Source organism: Tympanuchus pallidicinctus, unplaced genomic scaffold, assembly GCF_026119805.1.
Source record: "Tympanuchus pallidicinctus isolate F22 unplaced genomic scaffold, pur_lepc_1.0 scaffold12, whole genome shotgun sequence".
Taxonomy (NCBI): Eukaryota; Metazoa; Chordata; class Aves; order Galliformes; family Phasianidae; genus Tympanuchus; species Tympanuchus pallidicinctus.
Window position 1 is genome coordinate 9192084 of NW_026294637.1, and position 19346 is coordinate 9211429.

The 19346-nt window shown below is 46.5% G+C and overlaps 1 protein-coding gene across 1 annotated transcript in view; it reads left to right on the forward strand.

Moving 5' to 3' along the window:
• The first annotated feature begins 12508 nt into the window (after positions 1-12508).
• Positions 12509-19346, forward strand: part of HOMER2 (homer scaffold protein 2) — a 55494-nt gene continuing 48656 nt past the window's right edge. The window contains exon 1 of the mRNA XM_052672451.1: positions 12509-12733. Coding sequence (XP_052528411.1) covers positions 12642-12733 — 92 coding nt within the window. The 5' untranslated portion in view covers positions 12509-12641. The remainder of the gene's footprint in view (positions 12734-19346) is intronic.

The following is a 19346-nucleotide window of genomic DNA, read 5'->3' on the forward strand; positions in this document are numbered from 1 at the left end:
AGGGTTCCGTGGTTCTTTCCTTGGCGGCTTCTGTAGGAGCCCGGTTCTGCAGCCTCGGCACCGCGGTGGTGGACGAGGCGGTGTGAGTGCGGTGTGAGTGCGGTGTGAGTGCGGTGCGCTGAGAGCCGCTGCCTTTGTGTGGGCAAAGTGAGGCGTGCTGCCATGGTGCACGTGTTACGAGCCTCTGCGGGGCTGACATTTTCCGCAACCAATAACTGTTAGATTTTTAAAGCAGAGCGTTTTCTCTGTAGAAAAGGACTGATTTTTTTTTTTTTTTTGTAGAACCCTTCTATAGCACAGCGGTTTTTTTTTGTTTTAGTAAGTTCGGGGTCGCTGCAGTGGTTTACTAGAGAGTCGTTTCAGGCAGCAGCGAACGGGGATTCGTAACCACGTGCGTCGCTGACACAGAAAATGTGGCAGCCAAAGCGACAACAGCATCGTGCTCTGGGAATGCTACACCCAATGAGTGCCCTTTGTTGGAGGTAAACAGAAATAATTACAGCCCGCTCTCCTGCGTGACCTGCAGCAGGAGTGCGTCGTGGCTTGCAGAGTAGAAATGACCTCGATCCACACAGCCCAATGCAGATGTCATAGCATGAATAGGTACTTCTAAAGCAAACTAATTGTCATTAGGCTGAAAAATAATATATTTGAGCTTCTGTTTTCCCTTTCTGGTTCCTGTACTCCTGACTGCCCCTTTTCACTGGGCAGAAAAATGTAGGATTTTATTTCTTCTCCTGACATGTTTCCTTTTTGAGCACTGGATATTGCAGTTCCAGATGTGTCTGCAAAGGATTTCATGCATAAAATTCATAAGGTGATCCTCAATAAAATGGTGATACTTTTTGTTTTTTTTTTCTGAGTCTCTAGTCTGCTGTTTGAGGGAGCGTATTATTCATTGCAGCACAAAGCTTATTTTAATAGTAAACTTTTAATTATAGACTCCAGTCATCCACACTTTGAAGCACATGCGTAATCTAATCATGTATTAAAGTTGTTTTGAAGGCAGTGCCCCCATCGTTAATTCTTTGAGCGCTGTACTTCTGGTATTACCATTTCACTGAGGTGCTCCACTCAGCGTTTTCAGTTCTAGAGAACCATTGCAGGGAATGGCTAAACCAGGGTAGCTCATGTATAAATATATATTTAAATATACACACAAGTAATATATGTGTGTCATTTTTACATATATTCACATATATATGGACCTTCTGGGCTGTGACATCAAAAAAGAAGTCGCTGTCTGAGGGACAGTTTCTTCAGATTTCTTGCAGATGTTTTACTGGGGTTCAGGCCCCGTGTGAGAAAGCCAAAACAACATGTGATTTTTAAAGGAATAAGACACTCAGAAATAGATTGGCACAAGGACTCTCAGCGCCCACTAAGAGCTTCACATAGCACAGACCTGCATAGGTGGCCAAGCACTTAAAAGGTCTCGTTCCAAGTGTTGTCAAGACTGAGGGTTTGATAATCCACTCTTGCAGTCTTCCTCCTCACTTCAAGCCTCTCCAGGTAATTAATGTGTTGTTTTAGTACAAACACAATCTCATAATCAGCATCTCTGAAGTCTACTGCTGTCTGATAAAGTCTCAAAGGTTTTATTTTTTATTTTTTCTGTGGGTTTCGTTATGTTAAATGTCACACTGTTAGATGAAGCTTAATCTTGTCAGTTTCAAACTGAGAGCTTTTCCTTTTAGCCTATTAACAGAGATTTCATAGTGTGTATCTTTCTGCCTGAACAAAGGAATGTACACTAAAACTAACAAAGTATTGTCTGCCCTGAACTGATGGAAAATTGCAGGGTTCTTTTTATGATTATTTAGTCTTAATAACTCATATTGTTCCATCACAAAACTTTGTGTTTGATGTTTTCCATAAACTCCCAGCTTCTGACCCTGCGTGTTTTCATTATACTCAGCTGTCATTTAAAAAATGTATTTCTAGCCCTTGTTATTACGGTGACTTTTTGGGGAAAATAAATAAATCTTCTGTACAGAATAATCAGCCCATGCTAAGAAGGAAATAGGAAAGCATTATTAAAGTTGTATTTGTTTAAAGTCTTACATTTTATACATTTTGTCATTCCTTTATGCTTGGGTTCATTGCTGTATCTCAGTACAACAGTGACAGCTGTGGCATTTTAATGAAAAGTCAGCATGTACCTTGGTAGCAGAAAAGAAAGGAGAACTGGGGTACATCTCTGCGTCTTTAAACAGAAGGAATCCTTTTAATTCAATGTTAATATCTACCAGGATATATCCACAAAGAAGCTAACGTCCCTTGTAATCAAGGCCTGTCTGATCAAAGTGATATTTGCCCATGAACAAACAAGATGATAAGATTCCATACGTTGTTATGGATCCTGCTGTTTTGTTTGCTGCTGTTCTTAAACAACAGAATATATATATATTTATTATTTATTATTGGTTTTTTTTCCCCTTCTGTTTATTTATTTTCCCAGTTACAGTGTAACTGAAAGCCTGGGCTGTTTTTACAATAAAACACCTCTTGCCTAGATAATTTATTCTGGGAAATGGTGATGGCTGGCCCTGCTAGAGAGTGAGACTGTGTTGTGGCTGCAGGCAGGTACAAAGGGCACTTGTGGTGGCCTTGTTATTGATTACACACGAAAGTAAAGCTGTGTTGCTGTGTATATAAGAGGCCATAAGGCCACCAGGGACATCTGAGTAACTAATGACCGTGAAGTATTAGCTGGATCGTTCACTGCACTGATGGGAAAGCAGAGGTACTCCTCAGCCAGTCTGTGGAAATACTTGGAACTGGGCTCTTTCTCTGGAACCTCCTGTGCTTGGAAGATCAATTCTCATCATGGGGAGGTGTTGCTTCAGCTGGAAAGGATTATTGCCTAGATGAATCTCACTTAATAACAAGAGTGAGATACAGCAGTTGCTGCTGAGTGCCTCTGAAGCCCGTGCAGTAATTCCATCAGATCTCTGCCTTTGCTATTGCACTGTGTAATGTCACTGAGCTTCAGTGTGCCTTCCACGTGCCTCCATATGCTATTGTAAAGTGAAGTCCATAAAGGAACAGGCTGCACCATTTGTACCAACTACACGGAACTTAATGCAAGAGATGTTTCTTTCCCATTACAATGACCTTTAAATGTTAACTGCCTAAAAAAATAACAGGGTCCTTTTTTTTAAAGGAGGATAAAATGCAATTCCTGGTGTTTGATTGTGTTACACAACACCCATTTTGGTGCTGTGGGGGCAAATTCGTTTGCACTAAATTTACAACGGAGTAACTCTTGATTAGAAGGAATTTGTTTCTAATTTAAGGCAGTATGAAAGAAGGCCTTTAATTTTCCTAAGAGCTATTTCTGTTGTATCAGTCTTTTAAAACTTGCAGCCACATTAAATTTTATTTCTAGAATATTGTTCTTAAAATGAGTGCAGAGGCGGTGTTATCAGACTGTCATTTACCCATATGTATATACAAATTAAAAATCACTACATTCTGGCTGCCTCCTTTTATCTTCACCTTTTAAACTACCCAAGCCATCCATGCCTTTGGGATCTGTAAGAATGAATCGTTTTTATTATTTTTGCTCACTTAGACAGTAATTGCAGAGTAGCATGCTGTCTGTTTTTTAATATTATGGTGCTGTTTTAATCCATGGTGCAACACCATTAACTTCAGCAGAATTACAGTAGAAGTGAATTTGTCCCCAGGAGGCTTTTTGAAATGCTCAGTTCTTTCCTTATGATTACCCAGAGGAACAGAGGAGAAGGCAAGACAGAGGGCCCTTTGATAGGAGGAATGTGGTTCAAAGCAAAGTCTTGTTCCTGCCGTTCGTGGTGCTCCATCTGTTCCTCATTTGGGCTGGAGGTGGGTCAGGCCCCGCAGAGGCACACGTGCTGCGGATGAGGGGCAAGCAGGGGCTTTGCACAGCACATCTGGTGCACAGGTTATGTTCCTTCCACGGCTGAAAAACAGTGGGAGGAATGTTCAGATACTTCACGCATACTTCTGCGGAGCTGTTTGAAAGTCAGAAAATGGAGTAGCCAAATGTTAAGATATCAAACTCATCTTAATCGTCAAGCTGTCTAAGCTCCAACCCAGCCACTTTTTAGATGTCAACCAATCCTGTGAATGGGGATGTATGAATCAGTGCTGCCATGGATTTGCCTATTGTAAAGATACTTGCAGAATATAAAAGATGTACTTGCAGAAGTTTCTAGATGTAGTTTTATTCATACTCAATTTTCTGATATTTTTTGGTATTTAATTTTAGTTTGGACTCATTTCTAGCATTCCTCTCCAGGCTAATAAATTCAAATCTGCTGCATTGTAGAAACATCAGAAACATCAGTGTGCAAGTCTGACACAAATTTGTAGCACCTCGCTGAGTCCAAGGGGGAATGCAGAGAATTCCTTCGTTGCTCTCAGGAGCAAGAAGGGCTGGGACTGGGAGTAAGATGTGACAGCAGGGCTGGCAGAGTAGGGGCCCACCACATAGACCCCGACAGCCCAGAGGAACGGGCAGGTTGGAGGACCTGATGCTGTGCAGGGAGCAGAGCCCAGGCTGGGCGCAGGGCAGGGCTGTGGGGAGACCCAGGGGCTGCCCAGTATGGGTAGGGCCCGATGGTGTGCTCAGTACCCCAGCATGCACATCTGGGAACAATTTGTGTTTAAAGCAGGGACTCGGATCCCTGCAAAACCTAGGGTTTGGCAGAAGGAAACAGTTATGCCTCTTTAGGAAACATCTAACATTTCTCCTGGGTTGGATGCTCTGTGTAGTTTGCATATTGCACGGCAATCACTTGCCTCAGATACAAAGCCACGTATTCAGCCTACAAAGGGGATAACAAGTCCCTCACTGTCCCCCCAAGGTTACCATGAAACTGTTAGTTAATGCAGACTGTCTCTCTTCTTTCTCATCTTCTCCTTATGTATAAGAAGACTTCTTGCATGTTCTCTGCAGTTCCTCTTAGAATTAGGGGCCATTAGAGAAAGCCAAGACTACTTCAAGTTTGGAGTGTCTTCTCAGTCTGAAGTAATCCAAAAAACCTTGTGGAGCAGTGTTTCTCTGAGATACCGATTTGTAGCGACACCATGTTGGAGCAATGCACAATTGTACACAAATGGACTGAGCTGAAGAGAAAGAAGCCTGCAGGGTCTGCAGGGTGGGCTCCTTGCTGGCATGGGCTCCCTGCTGCATCCCTCATCCCACCTGTCACCTGGAAACTTGCTGGGCAAAGACCATCATTTTGTTTTGTTTCATTTTATGTCTGTGCAGTGCTGGGGCTGAGCCCTGATGGAGGGTCCAGTCAGCATCACTACCAGCAGCAGTAACTCCTTTCAGTTTCTAAATTAGGGCTGGTGATCATTCTTTCCAGCAGACAAGGGTTCCTAATCTTTCAGAAGCCTCTGCCATGTCTACCACCCCCAGTTCTCCTCTGCCCCCCAAAGACCTCAGATGGCGAGGCACATTGTCCTCACTTCACCCAGCGTAGCAGTAATTCCTTCTCCATCTTTGACCCTGAATTCCTGTGGCAGTTTTCTTTCCTGGAGCCTTTCCACAGTACGGCTCTTTTCTTCTCCTTCCAATTTCAGGTCTCTCTCTTCACTTTTCCCATGTGTTGTTGCCATTTCTTTCCCATCCCTCTGCTACAGGGTGGTGACAACCCAGCTAGTGCTCAGCTGAACACTGCTTTCTAGTGTTTGCTGGGATCTAATGCACAAGGCTGTGCTTACTACTGATCAGTGTAAACATAAAAACTATAAAGATGATATCTTGGGAAATGCAAAATTATGATAGAGCTCCTAATAGAGGTTCATTTAAAAGAAATGCCCAGAAGAGCTCACACTTATGTGAAACCACATGGTAATTTCTGGTGATACTTGGAATGTGACTGTTTCATGATGTGCTATGGCTGCTCAATTTAAGAATAACACACTGTTATTTTCTTGGTCTTAAGTGGTGCTGTGGGGATATCACAAACTTCCTGAGTAAAAACTTTAATTAAAAAGCAAGCGTTAATCTCCAAGCAGTAGCATCTGCAGCAAATTGCCAGATAAGACTTTGCCAACCTGAAAATCTAAGCAAGATTCTAATTAAATCAGAGGGAAAAAAAAGATGAACTAGATATACGTTTTATTTAAGGATGGCAGTTACATAAGATACCCGAGATCTCATGGTTGCTATCTGATGGGAAACGCTTCTGCTAGATCTCAGGGGCTATTTGCTGGATGAGAAACCCTTGTCTCACCAGTTCTGAGTACTCTCATGCTGCACTCAGCAGGGCAGGGACATCACTGCAGCCCTCTGCTCAGCTCTGAAGCCACGTCGGTCCTGTTGAAAGCCACAGCTGATCCAGCAGTGAAGCAGTACGACAGCATGGTGTGAGGAGATGCCATATCACAAGCAGGGCCATCTTTCCAGTGAGACATAAAAACACAGTCCTGACTATGTATGGTTATTAAAGGTCCCAGCACACCTTTTTAAAAGCAGGGCTCTTAATCCCGGTGTGCTGGCCAAAATCTATTTTTGGGGATTCCACTCTGGTTATCAGCATTTCTCGTATTGTTCCAGTTGGATCTGCTCTTGGCCTTTGCATCCTGTTCCAAACTGGGCTCCTCTGTTTTGGAACAGCTGATATTTTCCAGAGACAGCCGCACTGCAGTGGTGTGTGAAGTGCTCTCTTTATATCCCTCACTTGCCTCATAGCAATGGAATGAGGATTAATCAATTATGTCCAATTCGTGACACCCATGAAGTCAAAAAGCATTTTTCCTTTGGCATCATGTGGACCAGGTTTACCTCTGTATGCCTGTTTTTATTTTGAGATTCCTGCATGAAAAAACAAATAGAAATGCAAAGCTTTGCCTTGTTGAAGGTGTCTGCAGTGAGAATTGCCTTAGCTAGTGACTGCAAGCATTGTAAAGGCTGTTTCCTCAAGAGCATAGTTACTTGTTGCAGCAGGCGTTGTTGTGCAGGAGGAAATTCCAGTTTGTTGAGTATGGCTTTGAGCACACGGTGCTGCTTGGCCAGCATTTGTGGCTTTGCATGTCCCATACATTCAAAATACGCTTTGTTACGCTTTCAGAGCTGGCTCTGCTCTATTCCCAGTTCACTTAATGTTATGGAATCCTATCAGAGAAACCACGTTCTGAAAACCACGAAGTATTCAACTTCAAATATGGGAAGAAAGCTGACACCAAATAACAATGGCTGCTGCTTATTCTCTCTGACCAAATGTTAATTCTTCTGGGCAAGAAACAGCACACTTAAATTACAGCTAGCCTTCTAGAGACTGCAGAGAACTTTCTGCTTCGATCTCACACTGCATACCACTCAAGATGTCACATTTCAAATTGTAAATCAGCTTACAGTGTGGACAAATGATATCACTGAAAAACGTTGGTGCAGGATCACCTAACCTCTTCCATGCAAACGGAATAATAGGAAAGAGCGGTCATGAGCTATTCTGGGAGAAGTGTACTCACAGATGGACACACAGAGAATATTCAGTCAGCCACTGAGGAGCAGAGCAACAGTAATAAATATTATTAAAGGCAGGTGTGGATGAAATTAGCCTAGCCCTGTAGGGGAACTATCAAATTAAACCTAGAAAAATGTTAGTCCATACACAACATCAATCTTGTGCTCTTCTGCAAATGAACAGTAAATGAAAAATAGTGGATGCGTGTCATCCAGACCTCACAGTGTTGACTAGATTTCATTTTCTCATGTATGCAGAAACAGTTTTGATGTGTGTGTATTAACACTTCTCCACAGGCTATGGATGAATTTAGAACACCACATCTGAAGTTCCCAGCTCCAAGCTTTTCTGGAGCTGTTCTGATCCACCTTCCACCAGCCCTGTGGAGTGAGGCTGAATTCCATAACTGTGTGCCTGCTGTCATCTCCTTGGCTCCAGAACCCAAACATACAGCCCAGGTCACCACCTAATGGACTATTTTAAATGGCATTTCCTCATCAAAATGTGCCTGGTGTCTTTGTTTGCGGGAGCTGTGTGCCCAAATATCTCATGTCTTTCATCTCTCTGAACCAGGTTTGGCTTCCCTGAAATCAAGATGGTTTCCCCAGCTGGAAGAGGGGAATCTTATGTGGAAGTACTGTGTGTGTCCTAATGAGCTTTTGGGAGAGGTGGGGGTTCACACCAATAGTCCTCAACCACCAGTTTTTGTAAATAAGATTGAAAGCCCACGTGGCTTCATTCCACATGGCCTTTGTGCTGCTCAGCCCTTTGGGTAACTCATACAGGAGAGAGATCTGGCTATTCCTGCCCACCAGGAAATGTATCAGCCTTTATCAAGGCATGGGGCTTTTGTGGAAATGGATCAGATACGCAGTGTACCCGTGGAAAAGTCTAGCTTTCGTGGTAAGACAAGCAAGGAGATAGCTAAGGGGCAAAACCATTTAATGAATGAGTTCTAAAGAAATACAAAGAGTGAGGTATTTCAGACCAAACTAAGTATGAACTCCTGCAAGCAGCTAAGGCTTCTCCAATGGTTCTGGAGAATTAAAATGCTCTGAAAGGTCTGGTCCAGCCCCAGCCTCTCTTCCTCTGTCCTTTCTGACACAGAACAGGAGACAGGAACAGCGGTTTTCTGAGACAGAGAAGACGGTGGATCCTTCTGGGTGAAGGGCAGAGGGAAGGACAGGCAGTGGGAAACCATATGGATCAGTGCATCCCCCGGCCTCTTGTCCCCCTTCTCGCCCCAATCACCAGCCACAACTCTGTGCTCTGCAGAGCCCAGCGCAGCCAAGGTGGCGGAACGGGCTAATTAAAAAGGCAGCTTTAAAATGCCAGCCCCCGGTTGCTTGGAAATGGAATCTAACCATGGTATTATTTTTGAGCTTGGATTTTTTAATCTAAAATTCCATGTGATGGAAGAGATGGGTATTTAAACAGATGTCTGCAATTTCTTTAAAAAACAGAGATTGAGTTACAGATGGTGAAAAAGGGCCTGAGAATTAAAAACTCCTGAGCTACAAGGAAATTTACATGTGAGCAAAATGACTTGCTGAGATGAATGGTCCTGCAAGTCTGCATGTTTGAAAAATAAGCTTATTTCACCAAAAATATGAATATATTTTCCTTTCTGCATTGTCTGCTTCTCTACTGGCAGCCATCACCATCATCAATCAGCCAAGCTGATAGGGAAGGTCCTGTTTCTAACAGGCAATACATGCAGGTTTTTCCTTCTCTTATCTCTCGCACAGACTTTTGGCCTTCCAGGACCAAAACGCTGGATCTGAATTAATTTAAGAGGAAAATGAATTTACTCCATCTGTATATTTGGTTCCTGATTTCTCTCACTTCCATTTTATAAATTACAAATAAGTGGACTTTCATTACGTTGGTCTGAAAGGAAACCAAAGTCCTCATCTCTGCTTCCAAATGAAATTGTTTTTTTTTTTTTCCTTCTCTTCTGGTTTTGAAAAGAAAATAACCAAAATAAACATCAAGGGAAAAAAACAAATAACTTCTAACGCAACCTTTGAAGTGCAAAGAGCTGCATGTTGGGAGGAAAAACTGAACACATTTGGGAAGTGCTGGGGAGCAATTCAGGATCCAACATATCAGCTGGGAGCGTTGCGTGTTACTGCGAGGGGCTGATATTTGTGTGTTCTACAGGAGAACCTTTTGAAAGTTAGATAGAAACCACTTGTACTCTATTACTACGCTAAGGTACAAGCTTCCTGGCACCAACTTCTTATACATGTAAGAATCAATTGCAAAGAATAATAAGAGAATGTTCAGCCTATTCTTTTATAGATGATTGACAAAATGGTTTTAAAAGCGGCCTCTTGTCACTTTTAAAGACACAGAAGAGAGTCCTCACTGACTGCTCTGGGATCATTTAGGTTCGTTTTGGAGAGTGGAGAGGAAAGCAGCTTTTGCCTTAGGAATCAGATGGGTGTCAGCTGTGGGGCTTTTCTGCCCTGCCGTGGGACTGGTTGAAAGTTTCACGTTCATTGCAACTGAAAGGACAAGAGCATTGGGTTGGGTTCTTTTTAAACCAGATAGATTATTTGTCCAAGTTGTTTATTAGATATTCGATAAAGTGGAGTTTAACAACAAAAATCATAAATCTGAGCATTTTCAGCAGTCTGTCTTAAAATGCTTTCCCTTCACAGTTGCTTGTCTTTGAAATTTTATATCCAGTGATATTATAATTACATTAATTTTCCAGCTGTCAGGGGATTTTCAAAGCTGATTCTCTACTTGAAATGTAAAAATCAAGAATTCCTAGCAGCTTTTTTTGGTTAAACTTCTGGATAACGTTTCAAGCTGGTTATTTGTCAAAGGGGAAGAAGGAAAAAAAGAAAGGAAAATGGCATGGCTCTGTTATGGTAAAAAAAGAAATATAGATTTCATTGGTCTCGTTGGAAATAAAAGGGGGGGGGGAAGAATCATAGTATTGAGTATTTTATTTAATACTGTCTGCCATGGGAAATAAGGAGACTGCCTTGGAGTATAATCGTTCAAAACGTCTGCTGCTCTGAAATACGGTGATATATGAAATAAAGGAGGGTGGCAAAAGATGACAGCAGTGAGAGTGAGACTGAAGGAGAGCACAGAAATGCTGAAAGAGAGGAAGAGAGCGGTGAGCTGTGTGCTCCACAGGCTGCACTGTATGCACATGGAGTGGCTTTCTGAAGGGGCTGTTCCCTCTGCATCGTGCAGACAGACATGGTGCCTTTAGGAGGCCCATGGGAAGAGGAGGAATGTCTCATCTGAAGGACTTACATCCACTTGCAGAATGGGGCTGCGCTTGGTGCTCAGCGTGAGCTGTGCAGGGGATCTGCGCCCTCTGTACTTCGGGTCTCCCCATACCACAGCCCTGTAATATTCACACACGTGAATACCAAAGGAGGAGGGAATCACCACCATCCTCTGCTGGAGCTGGGTCAGAAGTGACAGATCCTGTCACAGACAGAAGCTGAAGAACTGATTCATTTTAAAAGCATATTTATAGTTCTCATTTGCAGAGATCTCAGAATACCTCAAGGAAATGGCAAACTATATTATACCAAACAGTGCGAATCAATGGGAATGATGCACAACTTAGGACTCCTTATAGCAGCAGAGGAGTTAAGATGGAGTCGTCCATAGGGCGTTGGCTTCATGCAGTGCTGATGGCAACAAGTGGTTTGCACAATCCTCACCCTTTCCCCACCCCTGGGGCTTTGCTACTGACTTCAGCTAGGGACAGAACTTCATCCTGTTTGGCACTGGCCAGGAGACCACAGTGTGCCACACTTCATAAAGGAGAATATCTCATCCTTATGGAGCAATGGAAGGAATTTCTGAAGAAACGTGGTTGTGTTTTTTGTTTGTTTTTGTGTTTTTGTTTTTGTTTGTTTGTTTTATTTTTTTAGTATGTGGGATTGCAATTCCATTTTGGCTTTCCAGACATCAAGAAAAAGCTGTCTGTTAGGGTGATGGTCTGCGTTGGTGTCACTGCAGAAGGGGTTAAGCAAGCAGCCATAAAGCCTTTCCAACAACTTCAAAACTTTCCATGAAGGAACGGATGAATTGACAAGAGATAATAAGAAAAGACAAAAATAATCATCTCGCTGGCAAGGTATTAATTATAGCTTTGTGTGGGAGAAGCTAAAATCCTCTCTGTGGACCGGGTGCCTTCTCCCAGGGAACAACCGTGCCCACTCTGCCAGCAGCAGGACAGCAGGGCCACGGCTTTGTATGGATCCTCGTCCTGGGACTGGGAGGGCAGCAGCACTGCCACGGCAGCGCAACGCGGCTCTTCCACCTTAGGGCGATTTTGCCTTCAGCAGTAAGGAAACATCCCTCTTTATTTTCACGGAACCTTTTCACGGAAGTAACGCGTGGCCACCGTGTGTGGCACCGCTTTGCAGGGCTGCTGCGAGGGCTCAAAGCTGCCGCTCGTCCCTCTGCTGCAGGCTGTGCCCGGGGCTGGCGGGTACAGTGCTGGCGGGGCCGGGGGGGTTCGGCCTGCCAGGGGCTGAAGCTGCCCGATGGTTCCAGAGCTCCCTGGGACCCATGGCAGAATGCCGGGATTTGGTCGTTTCCCTGGGAAAACAGAAGCGCGAAAAGACGCGGGCAGAGCCGGTTCCCTTCTGAGCCAGGAAATCTCCGGCTTGCGTTTCACGGGACACCCTTGGGGTCGGTGCCGGAGGGCTCTCCGGGCTCTCGGATCGCAGCCGGATCCGGTCGGCTCACGGCCCCACGCCGTTCTCAGTCTCGCGGTGACGGAGCAGCGGTCCCGGTGCGCGGGGCCGCTCGGCAGCCACCCACACAACTTCCCCCGAAGTTTTGGCCCCGGCAGCCCCGAGGCGCGCGGCAGGAGCCGGAGATACCGGCAGCCCCATCCCTCCGGGCTTTCCACCTCTGCCGGACACCCCCACCCGGCAGCGCGGTTCCTGCCCGAGCCGGGGGCGGGGAGCGGAGGGACCCCGGGGGCGCGCCCGCCGCTCCGCCCCGCTCCGCCCCACCGCCCCCGCGCTGCCGCCTGGCGGGGCGGCGGGTGCCGCGGGAGGCTGCTCGGTGCCGCCGCCGCCCGGGAGGGAGGTTATGTAAGGGGGAAGGGAGGCGGCAGCGGGAGGAGGAGCAGGACGCTTCGCCGTGCCGCCGGGCAGCCGCAGCCGGGAGCCGAGCGGCCGCATGTGCGAAGTGGGAACCCGGCCGCCGCTGGCCGCCGAACGCGGGGAGCCGCCCGGGGGGGCCGCCGCCTCCGAGAGGTGCCGAGACATGGGGTGAGTCCGCCGAGCCCCGACCCGGCCCCGCCGCAGGTGCCGGAGTGCCCTGCGGTCGCTCCCGGTGCCGCCGTTTTGTAGCGCAATTAATTATTTACCCGCGGCGGGAGCTCCCAGCCGAGCCGCGCCGGCGGAGCGAGCTGGAGCAAAACCCCCGGCGTGAGGGGCCGGCGTTGCGGACCCACCGGGACGGCGGGCAGCGCCGGGAGTGCGCGGCGGGGAGCGGGCGGGGGTCCGTTGGGCAGCGCTCAGCCCCGGGCTGCGCCGTGCCGCCGGCAGCTGCCCCTGCCCTGCTCCGGCTGCGGGAGACGTGGCCGAAACTTGCCCGAACTGTGTCGGGCGTTCGGGAATCCGTGCAGATGTCCTCCGTCCTTTTATTTCTAATCTCTGCTCGCATGTGTTGATCTCTCGCAGAATTCATCTTGAGTTTCCCCCAAAGCATTCGTGCCTTTCTCCTATCCTCTAACTTTAACGCGAGGACAAAAGCCGAGTGCTGGCGTTCGAGCAGTGTGTGAGCTGAACATCGGAGCGGAGGTGAACGTGGTTCCTTAGGTTTCAGCCTAATGCTTGGAGAACCTCAGGACCAAAACCGTTTCGGGGGATTCCAAGCTTCCGTGCTCAGTTTGCTTTAGTTTGGTGCCATTAGGCTCTCGTACACCTTTTTCTCCCCCCCAACCCGTGGCTGGGTGCTGCTCCCCAGGCTCTGGGCATCCTTGTGCCGCTTCCAGTTGTGCAAGCTCCCCCTCTGGATTGGTGTATTGCCATCAGAGTGCTATAATTTGAGACAATATGGATAAATAATGAATTAAAATGCCATGCGTATGCCTGAATTTGATACTCGGCAGCACTGAATACAAACCCAGAGGCAGAGGGGAGAAATAAGATCCAAGTGGATGTCTCCTGATGTTTCATTGCAGGATGACAAGGGGCTCATCTTCTTCAGCGTGTAAAGTTCCACTAGAATTAAATAAAATACCCTTGGGGTCCTAGAAAGTAGCATCACAACGTGCTTGCTGCTGGAGCAGTGCAGCCCTGCTGAATTCAGGCTGGGCTGCAACACCTGGCTGAGGGAAGCCCACCAGTGCCCCCGCACCTGGGTGTCTCTAAGGGCAGGTGTCTGCTGTGCTGTTTTTATCTGCTCTCTGTGCTGCTGGGTGAGCTCAGCTGGGAAGTGCAGCCAGGGGATGAAGGCAGCGCTCCCAGCCCTGCTTGGTGCTGTGCTGCCCCAAGAAGGGCCCTGCGGTGCCCTGGGTGCAGGTTGGGCTGCGCTCTCCAGTCCGGTTTGGTACCTGATTCAATGTGTGTGGCTTCAGTTGGTTCCTGTTGGTCTGATAGGGAGCTCATGCTCCTGACACCGTTCCCAGGGCTGCAGCATGGGCTGCGCACACCGGTAGGCTCTGTGCTGAGTGGTTTTTGCGTGGATGTGTTGGAGGTGTCTCATGTCATTACCTTGCCATTCACCTTTCTGGCACAGAGAACTTCAAGTCTTGGTAGGAGAGCTTGGTACACCTGGCCAGGAGCCATCTCCATCTCTGCCTGTGTGTGTCGCAGCCTTGTCTTCTGTGGAATGGGCTCCTCTGTGCTCACCCAGCCCCATACTGTGCTGTGTGGGGCAGTGCAAAGCTCAGCCTGATTTGGAAGAGCAGATTTTGTCCCAGCGATTCCACAGGATTTGCTTCCTGGGCTCAATTTGGTGTCACACGTGGGGCAGATTCCCATGGGAATTGTGGCAATAACTTGACTCCCAGCACTGAAAATATGTTATTATTATTTATTTTCTATTTCTGTTTTCTTCCTTTGGGGGTGACTGTTGCTAATGATTCATTTAAGTGCTTCCTATGGATTTGGCAGTGATGGATGGTGCTATGAAACCCGATAGAGCCACTCGAGCTCAGCAAAGCTATTTAAATTGCTTATTAGCTGTGAGCTGAGCTTTTTAAACTGTTGTTTTAGTTCAGCTTAGTAGGCAGCAAGGTAGTGTCAAGTTTTACAAAAGTCATTCATGTGCTCAAAACCAATGAAGGCTGGAAGCCAAGGGATGTTGAAACAAAAAGTGTATGAGCAAAACCAGGCACAATAGTGCCTGTTGTGTCCATGCAAACCGTATCTCTGGGCCAAACTGTTGTTTGAGGTCTCACTATGCACTTGTTTACTTTGTAGGGAAAAACCTTCGTGTAAGTCACAGCTTTCTTGTACCCAACTTGTCTGACAGCTGTCGCCAGCTCAATAATGCAAGGAACTAAGCTTAAAAATAACACACTGTACCAAATTTCCAGTTGTAGAGGCTTTTGTCTGCAAATCTCTTGAATTGTGTGTTGGTGCTGCAAGCCAAGTGCAACTGAAGCCCAGAAGATGGGCAGCAACTCTGGGGCTCCAGTGTCCATGGGCTCTGCCCACTGATCTAACAGCCATGGTCTGATGTAGTTATCCTCAATCCCAGCAGTATAAGTTAACTTTCCAGTTATGAAGCTGCTTCACTTACAAGGTGATTTATGGAGGTATGGCCACGCTGCATCCTTTGTACTTATGCTCTTTTACTGTTTTCATTTCTTTAGTATCTTTGCATTTCCTTATCTGTCAGTTACAAAATACTTCTTGTTATGAGGCACGTTACAAGTTTGGATTAGATGTGGAAATCACTGCTGCTGAAGCTGGTATTTATATTATCTGTTGGATTAAAATTCAACTAATTTAAATATCCTCTGGCAATAAATTTGTTTCAAATCTGTTTTTATAAAACCGTATCAAGTGAAAATCAGGCCTCTGAGTGTTAGAGATGACTGTAGAAAGCTGCCTACCAATATGAGAGCAATGTGAGTGTGGCTGTGTGTGTGAGCTTTATAGGTTAATGATGAATTAGCAGACGTTTCTGCTGGCTGGTGTGAGGTGCTCTTCCGTGCTGCTGCCATGGGCACCCAGTGGGTGTCCCTGCCTTCTCTGCAGGGAGAGAAGATGAGGTCCCAAGCCTGGGTTAGGCACTGCATGGAACAATCTCATTGCACAGAGCCTGGGTCCTGAGCAGATCTGTGCCCTTCCTGCAGTGTTTATTATGAGAAGGGGCACTTGGGGGCCGGTGTTTCTGAGAGCAGTGCTTTTATTATGCAGCGACATCTAAGAGCATTTTCCCTTCTGCTGGTAGCTGTGTCCATCAGATGGATGGCTGCAACGATTTGGGAGGTAACAGACTAAAGGGAGAAGGGAAGAAAAAGGTGAAGGATACAAAAAAGACGTGATGAAAATAGTGTTATGGGAGGATATTAATTTTTGGATGCTGTCCAAGCTGGCCTTTCCCAGTACCCACAGTACTTCAGATACCATGGTGATAAGATGTTGAAGAAGCTCTGTGATGGGTAGTAGCATCCTGGTGCAGGGGATGTTCCCTGGGGCCTCCATCCAGTGCCTGCTGGGATCAGCAGAGCCTCATGCCACCAGCTGCTGTGGGGCTGGTGTTCTTCAGCTGGGGCTGGGAGGAGGAGTTCTACTGCTCAGCTTCCAACTAGTGGTCGTGTTGGAGCTCAAGAGGCTGAGATCTGACAGATGCCACAGCTCTTCTTGTGATTCTTGAGGCAGCTGGCTGGGTGATGCTTGGTTTTTCATTGCCTTGCTTCCTTATGTAGCTATTCCTATTTCTGCAGAGTGGGGACGAATAGCTGCTGTTCCACTTTGCAGAATTCAGTGTCTGTGTGCAGACAGAGGTGTCTGCACACAATCCAGTAGAAAAGTCAGGTCCAGAGAGCTTCAAGTTCTGCAGCAGCATCTTGAATTCACTGAAATGGATGGGAGAACTCAGTTGACCTCAACAGAATGTATAAAACCTGTTCTTTGTAGCTCCTTTCACATGTCTAATACAACTTTAATCAGGGTAGAGAGGCACAGAGCTCAGGGAGGTGGGGCAGAGACGTGTGGCTGCCGTAAGGACGTGTGTGTGCTCGGCACTGCTGTGTCGTGGGGTGAGCCAGCAAACTAGGTTGTCCCAGTGTTGGGGCATTGGGACACACACCTGCTGCTGGCTGGGAGCTCTTGTCCCTTCTTACACAGCGATGTGAGAGGTTTGTAACGCTGCAGATAAATGTGTGCAACCAAATTAGTGCAAAAATTCCCAGTGTGAATAAACCCACAGGAAAATAAGAGAATGGTAGAAATTGTGGAGCAGGCTAAGAGAAGAAGAACAGGAAGACAGGGTGAATGAATGAATGACACGAGAGAGAGACTTGGGGGTTCAGGAGCCTGTTTGGGAGACTGTAAAGTCTGCTAGAGAGAATGTCAGCAGAATACACCAGCACAAATCCGCAACTGGCAGGAGTGCCCTGGCACACTCAAAGCCCAAGTTACTCATGCAGGAGGTGCTGAAGACAGCAAGCAAAAAGAAAACTTTAATGCTGAGAAAGTGATCGCAGCCAAGTTTCTTTCAGCTGCTAGCCTAATTAATCACTTAATTTGATTGCCGCTTGAGGACAGGCTCATAAATAAAATATCCTCCCTGAAGTTGGGATGTCCCTCTTCTGTCTGAAAAGAGGAGGGTAGTAGGTCTCCTGGTAACAAAAGCATCATTTGAAATGTTAAGAAGAGTTATTTGATGTTCAGCTCCTTTAACTGAAAGTAGTTTTAACTGGTTTGGGATGTGACGAAGTGTCTGAAACTGTATGAGTGGGTTTCCTGTATGGCTGGAAGGGACAGAGAGGAGCAGTCAGCTTGCTGGGAACCCGAAGCATGGGCACCAGCCTGGTTTCGCAGCTTGATTTTCTGCATTGCTCTTTATTCACTCATTTGGTTGCATTAATGCAGTGCCTACAATAAATAGCCTCACCCATGAAAATATATTTAAGGAAGCATAAGCATTTTGAGTCAGCCATTCGTTTTCCTGTTGACTTTTTGATAGGGCAGTTGCTGAGTGGGGAGGCCTGCAGGGTGTCCCACGGTCAGCTCCGTTCCTGCTTTCACCTTGAACGCCGTCCATCACCTCCGTGCACCTTGCGTGCTGCAAGTACAGCGTGTGGCTTATTGATGTTGTGCTCTGGTGGTGGCTCTTTAGGATGTAAATGTGCTTAGGGGAACATATTTCAGCAAAGTTTCTCCCAATAATTCAGCTCTGCACTGTAAATAGCTGACAATCCTGTTATTAAATCTCAGAATGTGGCAAGGCAAGGGCACTGCCTTCAAACAAAGGCAGGAAGCATTTAAGCTTGAGCTATAAGGGAGCACTTTTAATGGCAAGAGCAATTAGGCAGGGAATAGGCCATTAACATCAAGGAAGGTTACTGCTGCACCGCAACCACACATCACTCCGCACGGGTTGCGGACGGTGAGGAGGGCTTGTGTAATAGCTGCTCCTGCAAAATGTACGAGATGAGATGGGATGTTGCAGTTGATCTTTGATTATATTTTTGATGACACATCCTAGCTGCTCTCTGCCTGTTTGTAGGAGAGAAATCTGCCCAGCACTGCTGGCTCAGATGTTCAGAGCTTACCTCCTGCGTGGCATGAGGAGTTGGCTGCTCACTCCCCGTCGATGCAGTGACCATTAAAGGCGATGGGGCCCTCTTGCATTGCCTGGAAATGCTTCATAATGATAATTTTGCCACTGGGGTCACGATTCAAATGAAGAAAATATTTTAAATAATTGATGCTGTAGGCATTTTCGGATTTGTTTTAAAAAATCAGTGTTGCTGGATGACATCACTAAGCGGGACAGCCTGCTTAATGACTCATATGGGAGCAGTAGGCTCTGCTGTGTAGGTGTTGTAGAATTTGTGGGCTTCATGTTGAAGGCTGGCAAGGCTGGGAGCGTTAGCTGCAAAACAACTGTGGCTTTATTATGGGGAAGAGGGAGCAGATTTGACACAGGGGAAGAAGGGCCTGGCAGTGGAGGTGTGAGCAGAACTGGCTGCTGGTTGTTGTGCAGAGCTGGTTCCCTTCTGTGGCAGCTCATCCTCCCCCCCACATGCCAGCCTGATCTTATTTATCCAACGGGGTTTATTAAAATGTGAGATTGCCGGGATTGCTGAAGTGACAAACTGCCTTATTTCCGTCTGGAATTCTCACTGCAGCCTACGGGATTTAGAAACTTCAAATTTTCTGTAGGAGTTGCATTCCTCTGCCTACACGTGGGGGCACAGAATGAGCCCTCTGGAGCTGCAAGGTACTGCTCCCCACTGGCATTTGCTTTGTAACAATAAGAGAAACCCTGCCACTGCGTTCTTACCAGCCCAGTTTAGTACATTGATGCAGCAAGGCAGCAGAGACCTCTCTGGAATACATTCAGGACTACATAGCCAGCTTGTACAATATATATTTTTTTTCCTGGAGCTAGTCCTAGCTGTGCTGAAGATCCTTCCTTCTGTAGACTGTGAAGTGGTGTGTTCAAGTGCCCTGTGTAATTACTTCTTGTTTGCCTCTGCTTAATCCTTTGCAGTAGATTCTCAATACAAAGGGAACACTGTGTTTTGAGGAAAAAAATATGAAGCTTCAATCTTGAAAAACCTGGGAAGGAAACATGAATTTTATCATGTGGAGGTCTGAGCATCTTATTTTCAGTATTTATCACTGCTTGTTCTTGCTTTGGAGGAAGAACGGTAGTGGAGCCAGTGCTGGGAGCAGTAAGCAAGGCTCTCCC